At 37.9% G+C, this 12,684-nt stretch overlaps 1 protein-coding gene across 1 annotated transcript in view; it reads left to right on the forward strand.

Moving 5' to 3' along the window:
- The first annotated feature begins 5,856 nt into the window (after positions 1 to 5,856).
- The window catches only part of LOC105266829 (homeobox protein C15), a 13,675-nt gene continuing 6,847 nt past the window's right edge, over positions 5,857 to 12,684 (forward strand). Inside the window, exon 1 of the mRNA XM_011305265.1 lies at positions 5,857 to 6,586. Within this exon, the coding sequence (XP_011303567.1) occupies positions 5,857 to 6,586 (730 nt within the window). The remainder of the gene's footprint in view (positions 6,587 to 12,684) is intronic.

The following is a 12,684-nucleotide window of genomic DNA, read 5'->3' on the forward strand; positions in this document are numbered from 1 at the left end:
AGTCCTAGGAATGGCGTACACAATTTTGGGGATGGTCACAAAAATTTTCGCTGTCCCGGGAATTAAATCGAATTTAATCACACGCTGCTGGAATACTCACCCCTCGGTGTTATCCTCGCATGAGTCTGGTTAACGTCGAGCTCAACCACTTACTGTATTGGTGTTTGATTTATTTTTGAATGTCATAGGATTGCTGACTGGGGAAGCCATGGACCCCAAGGGACGCTCCTATTCTATTGTATTTCTATTAACTCCGAAAGTCACCCCTCACCTCGATCTACACCACTTATTCCCTCAAACAATATTTTCTGATTTAATCATTACAATTGCTAATGCAATTAAATCATTGGATAATATAAACAAAAAAAATCAATTAATGAAGTAAATTTTTTGTGGAATTAACGGGTTAATTAATTACACGTCAGGTTGGTGAATGGAATTGCAGGAAAAAAAAGTTGTTTAAAACTAAATAGCCGTAAATTTAAGGGGATGGATTAATTTGGTCGTAACACCAGGAGTCTGATTATTTATACTGGTGAGCCACATCGCCAGCGGGAAAGGCAACACTTCACCGTCAATTACATATTTTCTTCTCACCAACGGCGCAAACATATTTCATTTTAATCATTCCCTTGAAGAATGAGAATAATATGGGCGCGAGGATAGATAATGAGTTTAATAATGCAAGATGGTTCACACATTATCCTTTTTCAACATATTATAGATGACTATTCGGACGCCACTCACCGCAAATTGCCTGGTGATTCGTTGACGAGAAAAAATCGCCAATGAGAAGGGAAGATTGAATAAAAATGGGGGAAAAAAATAAGGTAAGTATGAAGAAGGAATACAGTGATCCGGGAGAAAAGAAGAATTAAATTTGAACAGGAGTAGAGGCAATTATCCCAAGAAGGATGAAAAAACGGTGGGGATAACGGTTAAGAAGCGGAAAGGGGGATGGCTCTACCCTTCGGAGAAGAGAGGACGAGGATGAGGATGAGGATGAGGCCTCTCTGCCTGGAATTAAACATTCTTTTATCTTTTCTTACGTCGTTTTACCGCCTCTCCGTTCACGATGTGCCTCCTCTCTTGCCCTCTGCTAATCAATCAAAAAATCATGAAGAAACGAATTAAACCGTGCCAGATGGAATTTAACAACACGCCATTTTTTTTCGTCGACGAGGAGCTTATTAAAGCACCAGACAAGTGATAATAATTTTATATAAATAAAGATGAACGCCCGCATATTCTTACTTTTGTGGTGCTACTACATGAATTTCCATTTCATTTTTCAACAATAGATATATAACAATCAAAATTCAAATATTCAGATTCAGACTCTGAGCTAGAATCAGAGAGATTATAAAATTAAAACCCCCAATATAATATTTTTTTTAAGCTTTCCCTTAGGTCATAAAAATATAAATTTTTTCATCATTAAATATTGAATAAAGTATATGATTTATGATTCATGTATATATATATATAATTTTAGAATAAAAATAAAATAAATATATTATAAATATATATTGAATAAATCGGCTTTAAAAAACGTTAGATTGAATTTTTTTTAACGGTAAAATTACTGAATAAATATGCATTTAATACAGGCGCACTGGGTATGTCCATATGTGTATATAATAAAAGAGAATTGAGATGGGAAGTAGGCCGGCTAACCGAGTTATCGCACCCCCTCAAGTGCCAACCCAAAACCACTCCATTCTATTCACCTCCAGCACTATCTTTTTCTCTTACATTTCACTTGCCTATATGTACAGATATCTCTCCCCCTCCACCTAGCTCTCTGTGCTTTCTCTCTTGCCATTCGGTAAAATCCCCTTGGTACTAAATAAATGTTTCACCCGTGAGGCAACGTATATATTAGGCACTACGCGTATGCGGTGCCTCGGTGCCTCGGTACTTCTATACGCTATTCTCTGCTGCTCTTATGGCACTCTCCCAGTATTAACTCCATCCTTGTGGCCATGAGAACTTCAACTACAACGCAGTATCCACTTACTTCTTACCGTCTGGATGTATATACGGTGTATGGATGATCGTAGACAACTTTTGTGTCACTGAATGTTTTAGGAATACTGGAATGTGACCGCGCATATATGTATTTCCATCTCCACTACCGATATCCTGTGGACTTGCCGGTTTTAAAGTTTTTACTTTGGTTTTGGAAAGCTCTGGAACAAGACTGGAAGCTCACTTGGGAATACAACTTGGATATCTTTGACTTTCACGCCAGTCCATTGAGACTCTCCCACCGCATCCCTCGGTAATTGGTCCCGGGTAAAAAAATCGTAATCAGAGTGTTTTTTTTTAGAAATTTTTTTCTTTGAAACAAAAAAATCGGGAAATAAAACAATTGTATTTTTGGAGATGTTTCGAAAAATTTTTCAAAAATTTGTTTCGAAAATTTTTTTAAATAATTTTCTAGAAATTTTTGCGAATATAATTTTTTTTTAATTATACTCTTGTTTTTTTACTTTTTAAATTTTTCGATATTCTCAAAAAATACGCCATCTAAATTATAAAAAAAATTTTCCTCTTGAAAATTAGGAAAAATTTTTCAACACTTTTCCCAAAAATAAAATTGTTTTGCTCTCTGTTTAATAAAAAAAAATTCTGGAAAGTTTTCCAGAAATTTTTGAAAAATTTCGAGAAAATATTTCGATTAAAATTTTTTTTACCCGGGGTGCCTCACCCTCTGAAATAAAAAAATCACAAGAAACAAAAGCTTTTCAACCTCGTCAATCTCCACAGATTAATCCAAGGTTGAAGTGCGCGTAATGAGTTTAAATGCATTTTCAACCGGTCGTGAGTACCACAGAGGTCGTTACTTTCACACATTACATATATATCTCTGTAAAATATGGGTTACTGCCATGGGACTTTGATTTCATTATTCTCCTCCCTACGCAAAAAGAGACAGAAAAATGATCTCGATGATAAAATTCACCTGTAATTGAGACTCGTGGCACCGAAGTACCCTTAATCGATCTTCCACTTGCCGATTAAATTTCACAACAATAAGCGCCAGGCGAAAGTATCGCTCATCAAGCTATATTGGCCCCCATACTCTTTGCTCTCGTTCCAATGCGACTCGAGGGGGATCTAGGGGGATGAAAAAGCAAAAAAAAAAAAAACCGGCGAACAATGGGCCAAAGAGTAACGGGGGGTGCATTTTTCGCTCACACGCCTCGTTCAAATTCCCCCGGGCATGTCACTGGGGAATTACTGAAGTAGTTAGACCAACGAGGTGTCGCACAGTCAGCAGGCATTCATGAGAAATTGACATCTCTGTTTTGTATCAGAGATCCTCCTCATCCACCATTTATTCACTTAGTTCCCCCTTTTATTAATTGAACACAAACATTATTCATTTGAAAAGGAAAATAAAAATGTCCATTCGATACTTCAAAAATTTTTTACTACCTCCCAGGGATATAATTGTTCCATCGATTGTTAAATCACATTAGATCCCGTACGAAATTATTGAAAGAAAAATTAATGGCATGGTGATGGTAAGAAATAATGGGACAATTATGAGATTGAAATTCCATTTCCCCCTATCTCTTCATCTGCTCCGTCTTTTTCTTCTTCTGCTTGCTCTTTTTTTATCTTATTCCTGTGGTTATTGCCTGAGGGTTCATAATATGTACGAGAGGAGGGCGGAGGAGATGGCTCACGTAATTAGCCTCATGAAAACTATTGGTGGATCATTGGTGGGATATTACGTGGCTTGCCAAACGCTTATTTGCAAACCCGAAGAACCATGGACCATCGTGCGAAAAATGATGGTACTGAGCATTATCTTACGTCATGGGATTTTTAAGTCGTAAATATCGATATGGGTAGCTGTAGATATTGAGATGAATTTATAGCTTTTCGTGGAAAATTATGAAACATTTAGAGAAATATGTGTGCATTGAAAATGCCATAACTTATTTAATACTGGTGTACCGAGCAATATAAGAATAAATATAGATTGCTCCGGGGTAAATGCAAGTGAGGATATAATGGATCAACGAAAATTATATATTTAGAATATGATTTTAAGTCATATCCCAGAGGGCTCGTTCAATCGACAGGGTGTACTGTGCTTTTAAACGCATGAGAAATTGTCTGTGAATTATTTAAAAGCCTCAGAGCTGTGTTTCATGAAGCAAGAAACTCTGCGGTGATACTTGAAGAGCTGACAGAGGGGTTGGGGTGAGAGAGAACAAGAGAAAATAGAAAAGGGTGAGGGTTGGAGTAGGATGATGTGAGGTGTTGCAGAAGAGGCGAGAAAAAGTGTGAGGGAATGAGAAGGATGGAGAATTGGAGGTTGGCTCGACTCGCGCGCATTCGCGTAATTAAGTCCCACAGCTTCCACGGCATGCGACGAACCGGGCGGTTGAAAGGAAGAGAGAATCTCAGAGAGAGAGATGGATCTGATGGTTGGAAAAAGAGGTACAGAGAGCTATATCTCGACCAGTGTGCACCGCCAATGTACGAGATGGCAAACAGAGAGAGAGAGAGAGAAAGAGAGAGAGAAAGAGAGAGAGAGAGAGCGAGAGAGAAAGAGAACAAGAGGAAGAGAGAAAAAAAGAGAGAGGGATAAAAAATGAGCAAAAATGAATACAACGAGGAAAAAAAAAATAACCAAGCCAATAAATAATAGAGGGGAAAAAGGCGATCGCCTGCAACATTCTGTTCAAATGTTAAATAGGTATCAATTTGATTTGAACCAATGGGAGCGAGGGGAGGCGTGTCGTGATGAAATTTCATTGGTTGGGGTAAGAGACTAGGCGTGGTTGGTTGAACGCGGGCCATTCGATTACATGGTAACGTCACGGTGGGGATAACCACCTGGTATCACGAGTCCCGAGTAGTCAGAATCACCAAGCTCATTCACTCTACCACGACCAAGCGAACACGCTGGTTCACCAACTCGGATTCCTCTGTGATTTGTTTTATTTTATCTTTCTCTCTTCCTACTTCGTCCATTTAAATTCCAACCAGGTGTTTCATCGATTTATCCATTAGTGATCTGTGATTTGTCATTGTTGGGATTTAATAAAATGTGCTAATTACTGTAAAGTGACTGGTGTATATGAACTCGATTAATAAACTGTTGATTAGTGGGTGTGATTAATTGGGAAGAGAATAAAGTTTGTGATTAAAAAATAACAAGACTAAGGAAGAACTATGGAAATAATATTTAATAATGCGTTGAAGTTGGTGATGTGTGAGGAATATTTATAAACTGCTGGCTTACGTGTAACAGAATATATGGGAAGAGAGGAAAAGAAAAGAAACGGAAAGGCAAGATAATCGGTGAATATTGAGCCCAACAACAATTACACAAAACTGCTGTACCGATCATCTGAATGATAGGGTAGGGAAAACGAGGTAACCGTCTACATATTCATTGCGCAGGGTTAATACTGATACCAGGTAAAAAATAAAAAGTTTGAAGGAGAAAAAAAAAAAAAGTAATCGGAAGGGAGAGGTATAAGGAGAATGTTGGCCACCTTACCTGGAAAAGCCTTCGTGAATGTTTATGGCCCATAAAATGGCCGACGAACAACCGGGACAAAGATACGAATACGAACGTGAAGAGATGCTCGCGGCAGGCCGCGTACGTGCTCCGTAATTTCCAAATTACCGTGGCTGATGTTCATCGGTGTAGGAAAAATTTGAGGGAACTATAAAGCTACACCCCTGGTTACAAATAATAAATTACTTAGTGTCATATATTAACTTGATATTGCTAATGGAAAATGACATGTGAAATGAATTTATAGTATTTTCATACTCGGTACATGCAACATCGATTTATATTGGTAGATAGATTTATTTACAATGTCTGATCACGGAGACAGTGAGGTTGATCCTTCAGAAGAGATCAATGTTGATGAACTTGACTCGAGAAGTTGTTCTCCCCATAATTACGTAAACTCAACTGACAATCATCAAAATGAAGCACCGTCGGAGTGCTCAACATCACCACCACCAATGCACATCACTAAAACACCGAGTGATACATCACCTCGCAGTCATCCATTTAGTATAAGTCGTCTGTTGGGTGATGCTAGTGGTAGAAATCAAGCAAAGAGCCCTAGCTCCGATGATCCCGACAGTGATAAAGAACGAAGATCATCATGGGTTTGGGATGACAGCCACAATCGTAACTCAAATGAAGATGAGAGGAGATCATGGGGCGTCGAGTTGGAGGAGAAAATGTCAGAGAAAGATGATGATGATACAGGCAGTACACCGGATATGCATGGAAATGGTCAAATGCATCCAGCAGATCTCTTGGCGCCATTCAGACTTTTCCCAGGTGGTTCTGGTTTAATATACACTGGTGGTGGTGTCATCAGGGTCCCCGCCCACAGACCACCAGGACCAAATGGCCCACCTGGGAACGGCCTGACTTCTCAAGCAGGTCTTATACCACCCTGGAGTCTTCAAGCCCTCCAACACAGCCAGCAGCAAGCTGCTGCTGCTGCTGGTCTCCATCGGGCCAGCTTACTCGCCAATCTCGCTCATCCACTTCAAACCCATCCACATCTCAAGGATCGTCTTGCAGGTAAAATCAATCTTTACAACAAATAGCATAGATCCATAGCTTGTAAAAATCTACATCTAGGATAAGAGTATCACTGAGATGCTGCTGCTGCTGCTGCTGCTGCTGCTGCTGCTGCTGCTGCCGCACCTCGGTGTGAAGTACGTAATTGGAGTACACTTAAACGAATTCCCTGCTGTCGTGTTTTTCGTGCGGATAATGAAAGCCAAGAATTATATTGCCATAGCGTGAGTTAAATGTATTCGCCGGTGCGAGTACAATATTATACTTGGCTTGATAGTAATTCCCGGTGCGCGGCTGTTTCACTTGCCGGAAGGAAAAATCCTGAGCACGCTACAGACCAGAGTAGCAAATGAAGAATCTTTCGATCATACGTTAATGTCTTTTGATATATTTCATATAGAGATGAGAAAAGAAGAAAGAAAGAAGCAACTGGCTCACGTACAGATGGTGAACCAAGTAAAATGATGCAGCCTCTTCAGCATGCTATATCTTCATCTCAATTATTCAATTAATTACTCCACACAATCGAATTTTATTGAGAAGGCCTACAATATTTCGTTGAATTTCAATGATCTTAATCATTCTTAAATCTATCCAAGTGGGTGGTATAATAATTGGCGTGACAAGTTTCTGCATGATCAACATTTAATTCATGCTGATAAAATGAATCGATAAACCATGACAGATGGACAGGATACCATCGTTAATTGGAATTATCATATTAATGATTTAACCGGGGTATTTACTACATAGCAATGAAAATGAGGTTGCTTTTTCCGTATATGTGTACGTTCCAACACATCAATCCTGATGTTGTATACACGTGATCATTTACCTTACTCTAATGATACAAATCAAGGAATCCCACATTATGAGGCTAAATCGAAGATTGAGAAATGTTGTAGCTCAAAGTGCTCTGGCTTGTCGCAAAAAGGCCTTTAGCTCGAAAACATTGTGCAATTCACGGGTAAACGCACAGTGTATAGATTTCAATTTACCAGTGAACAATATTTTTTTTTTCAAATGAGATTGCCACCACTTGCAAGGCACCTTTCTTCATGCCAATTCTCCGAAACTCCAAACAGCTCTTGGAAAAGGTCATGTCATGTTTTCCACTGACTTTAAAATCCGACAGCACAACGAATTAAGTAAAAATTTTCAGATACTCTTGATTCGTTATTTCGTTCGAGTCCGTGAGTCAATATATCAATTGTCATATGAATTATTTAAATAATTACTGGTTGGAGAGATAGATTTGTCAATGTAAGTGAAATGACCAACTTCCGTCAGTATACCTGCAAGTACAGACACATGGAGGGGTCCTGGTAAACCACGCGTGCATAGACAAGTAATCTCTCGGTGCATTGGCACGTTTTATCTTTAGTGTCATTTAATTTCTCGCTACTTGTTGAAATGATTGTGGCTTCTTTGAAATCGTTGGTCATTAAATGCCCACCGAAAGGTCCCGATGTACTCCGACAAAGTACAGTGGTCAAATAAAATAAAAAATCTTACCATACGCTGGTTATACGACGGCAGCGAGATTCCCTGATGTTTGTCAAAACAGTGATGTTTTCTTTAAAAGAAAAAAATCTCAGTAAAATAAAAAATCAAAAAGGTAAGAACAAGCGCAGACTGAGAAAGCGAATAGACACACATGGGTGACCGACGGCAATAACTATAAGAAGAAATGTGTCCGTGTATAGCGCAGAGTGGCTTTGGCCTCCGGCCAGAGATAACAGGGTACGTGGAATCAGAGAAAAAAGGCATCGCGTGACCAAAACCTGAAATAGAATCTCCTGCAACCTAACTCCATACTTTGGATGAGTTGCCCTATCCTTTATACACATAAATATATCTGTCGAATGTTTTGTTGGTATCGACTCACAAGCGTTTTCTAAACTACGCCTCGTGCCCCTCTTCAGGTAAACCCAGCAAAATAAGTCCAACAGTGGTCCAATTAAAGGTGACTATTACACAGATCCACCTGAACCACCTCAACCCAATCTATATCCCATTCTCCTTATCCACTTCTTAATACCTCTTCCACTACTTATTTCGACTTGTTTCAACGTGACGTGGGAATCGATTTAATTTCTTATAATTTTTCCTCTCTCCCCGTCTCCCTTTCTCATCTTCCCCTTGTCCCATTGTCCCTTTTTCTTTTTTTTTTTAGATCCCAAGGAGAAAAAAAAAATTAAGGGGGATTGAGGCCTTTCACAAAAACCCACTCAAGGCAAATCACACAGTAGCACCGTAATATACTTGAATCTCAATTAGTCCTCATAATCTGGTACGCGAAGAATCCAGCATAAATGCGCAGAGATTATTTTCAATTATAAGAGCGAATAATTGTGATGTGGTATGTCGGTTTGTTGTTGTAATATAAAAAGAAGGAATAAGAAAGCGCTAAGTAAGACTGCTGTCACGCTTACTCGACGGCTGCATAGGCCGTGTGTAACAGTGTAATACAGTAGTCTCACAGGGGGAATGCTAATTAGTAGGTATAAAGTCTAATCATCTATTAGTAAACATACAACTGACATGATTCATTTCTCCTCTCATCCATATCAATTCACTCATCACAATGTATCCCTCATTAATCGCACACTGAGAAAAAAAATTTCTTTAACCAATAATAATATTTACTAATCACAAGAAAATATATTTGTCATTAGTAAGTCTTATGAGAGTATTTACAAAGTGATTGCCAGATTTACTGGTGGTTAGTAAATATTATTGGCTGCAGAAAATTTTTTTCTCAGTGCATATTATGGTGTAGATATATATTGTAGGGATTGTTGAAGAAAGACACAATACAGTTGTTAATAAATAAATGGGACGGTTTATTAATACTTTAAATAGAATAATAGACGGTTCAGGATGGAAGACAATCATAACCAAGGGCTTCCTTCAGATCATTCGTAATGATGATTATAATTTGGGGGGGGATACGTAACAATGTATTTCTATAGCATTTTTTTTTGTGGTGTGGAAGAGGAAAATATGATGCGAGTTGGAATTTATACGACTGTATAGAGACCATCTTGAGGTGCAATGACCGATGATAACGCAAGGAAAGGAGTGCCGGAAGACTTGGAAACAGCATATAATCGTGCATGAACGAGTGCAAACTGATCGCGTAAATCCATAAATTTAACTGTCAGCGCTATTGGCTAGAAACGATGAATGGTGAATGTTAACTGGTATTTTTATCGCACTATTCGCAGAATGACTATGATCTAAATGTTCGCTAATACACATTATCGTAACTACGTTTCCCTCGTTTTTTTTCCCTCTCCTAAAGCAGGAAATAATCAATAATGAGATTTTCTGCTTTAGAATATTTCGTTGGGTGGAGAAAAAAATATTGGAATTGTGTTGACTGGCAATTGCGGTAAAGCAGCCTCTCAGGTTGACGTTCAAGTGCCTGCTAACCATTCAACTTGAATAGTAAATAAGACAGCTGTTTGGTTTTTTAGTTTGTGAAAGTAATTCTTGGTAGGCAATGATCAGTCTGACTATTACAATACGTACATTTTACACCGCGTATTTAATTTTGTTTGAAGCCGACGGGAGGAAGTGCAGCAGCGACGATTGAGTTGATGGGTTGCAATACCAAGAATGACTAGAGCTATTACAGTATCAATGTCTTGAATAATATTATCCTTCACTTCCACCAATTGGAGAGAGAAGTGCTATATACGATATTTCGCTGAAATACCTCGTACGATTTTAAATCATAGGCAAGCGTCATTTGAGTATGTACCGCATTCTCTTATTGCGTAATAATTAATCCGGAGGTAGAGATTATGCTGCCAAGCAACGGGTTTTGGGGTTTGGTGTTGACTGATCGTGTTAGCGTAAAACTTTGGGGGATTTTGGTATTTGGAGGTTGGCAACTTTGAGGTCGGGCTCACAGCTCGTCCATCATTGTTACACCAAATACAACTCTACAACTTTACAGCTCTATCTATGTACGATGGTGTATGTGGGGTAGCTCACTTTGATACAGAGGAGTGGTTGGCTTTACATTATTAACGTGACTTCAGTTTAATTTTGCTCGAGTCAATTAGCTGAGTGTCTGTGTACGTCGACAGCATCGTAATATAATGAGATAAATTTTTCTATTTTTATTATCATATCGGTCTGCTGATAACATATGTCCATAAAAAAAATACGTAAATCATACATTACCCGGAAACATCCCTGCGGAGATGAAATCATATAGTCTGCTCAGTCAAGGAAAATGTATTGGCGGCGATTTTTTATTCACCCTCATTCGCTCCTGGATGATATTTCTGCTCACTTGAAATTTTCCCGCGCCATCCATTATCGGCGATTTTTCCGATTTTTCACCTGATGGAGGAATTCGATGTAAAATATCACAGCATGTTTACTACTTCAATTGAAGAAAATTGGAGAGCTCATTTAGTTTGACAAATGAATTATTGGATGCTGGTCAAGTGGGATAATATACCGGTGATTATGAATGTTTAAATAAAATAACGTTAGACCGCATGCGAAACCACTTGAATTTTACTCGGAGTTTTCTTTGTTTCTCAGTAATAATGGAAAAGTGGTTAAATCACCTTGTCAATGCCCCATTCGTGAGATTTCAATTCTCAAAACGAGACCCTTTCAAATAGATGTTGTATTAGGAGGGGAAGAGTGCCGTTAACACCAAGTGTACGGGCTGACCGCAGCAAACACATTTCAGAGGTGTCCTTGCTTCGCGTGATTGTGGTATTCTCACCTCTTGAAATTCATTCCGTTTTGCACTCTCCATGTCTATACATATACCTGTGTAATATATCTTGCAAACAGAGCAAAGAGCTCTTCACTTTATAAAAAAAACCTCCATTGCTTTTCTTAAGACATTGTCATAGTTACCTCCTCGTTGCACTCATGGGGTAGTCGGGTAAAAAAAAATTGTAATCGCAATATTTTTTTTTCAAATTTTATAAAAATTTCGGGAATACTTGGCAGACATTTTTTTTATGATACGAAAAAATCGGGAAACAAAACAATTTTATTTTTGGGAGAGGTTGGGAAAAATTTTTCAAAAATTTGAATAGGGAATTTTTTTTATAATTTCGATGGCGTTTTTTTTGAGAATTTTAAAAAATCAAAAAAATAAGAAAACAATAGTATAATTTAAAGAAAAATTATATCCGAAACAAATTTTCGAAAAATTTTTCAAAACATTTCCCAAAAGTACAATTATTTTGTTTCCCAGTTTTTTTTTTCGTTTAAAAAAAAAAATTCTGAAAAGTTTTCCAGAAATTTTTGGAAAATTTGGAAAAAATATTCCGATTACAATTTTTTTACCCGGGTACCAACTGGTAAGGGTGAGAATCTTATTCATAAATATAAAAGCCTGAGAATTTTATCGGCAGGATAGTCCATGGGTTTTGTTTAATTTTATGCGATTTTTTATTGACGTCTCGTAATATCGATAATGTGAAGCCACCGGTGCGCATATACCAACTCTCCTCCTACCGAGGGTGTCTAACTGTAAGAGAGGAGTATACTTTACATCGAGTTATCCCGGAGTTTGAGAAATGATCAGAGTTACCCTCTTTGAAGATTATTATTATATTCCACAGCAGAAAGTGGAAGAAAATTATGAGACATGCATCATTTCGTCATACATTTTTAGTAAGAATAAAGGATAACATTTTCCCAGCAGAATATATGTATTCGTACACGGAGTGAAATATTTAGTAAAAATTACGGAACTTTCAGTTCACTTACCGATTACGGAGTTGATTCGAAATATTTAAGTGACGGTATCGTTATTTTTCACCGATAATTCAGATAAAAATTATGGAACACCGCGGAAAAATTCCGTGACTTTAGATCAAAATTACGTGACAGCTCCGTAAAATTACCGACAACCACATTTCGCTCCAGAATTACGGAAAATACACGTAATTTTTATTGAATACTAGCGTATATGGCGCGCTATGCGCGCCAAATCGTCCACGTATGGGGTGTTATCATTGGAATATATATATATTTATATATTTCCAATGTAATATATACATATATAGAATTTCAAAAAGAAGATAGAAAAAAGTCTAAAAATTTATATT

The sequence above is a fragment of the Fopius arisanus genome, unplaced genomic scaffold, assembly GCF_000806365.1.
Source record: "Fopius arisanus strain USDA-PBARC FA_bdor unplaced genomic scaffold, ASM80636v1 scaffold00041, whole genome shotgun sequence".
NCBI classification, from domain to species: domain Eukaryota; kingdom Metazoa; phylum Arthropoda; class Insecta; order Hymenoptera; family Braconidae; genus Fopius; species Fopius arisanus.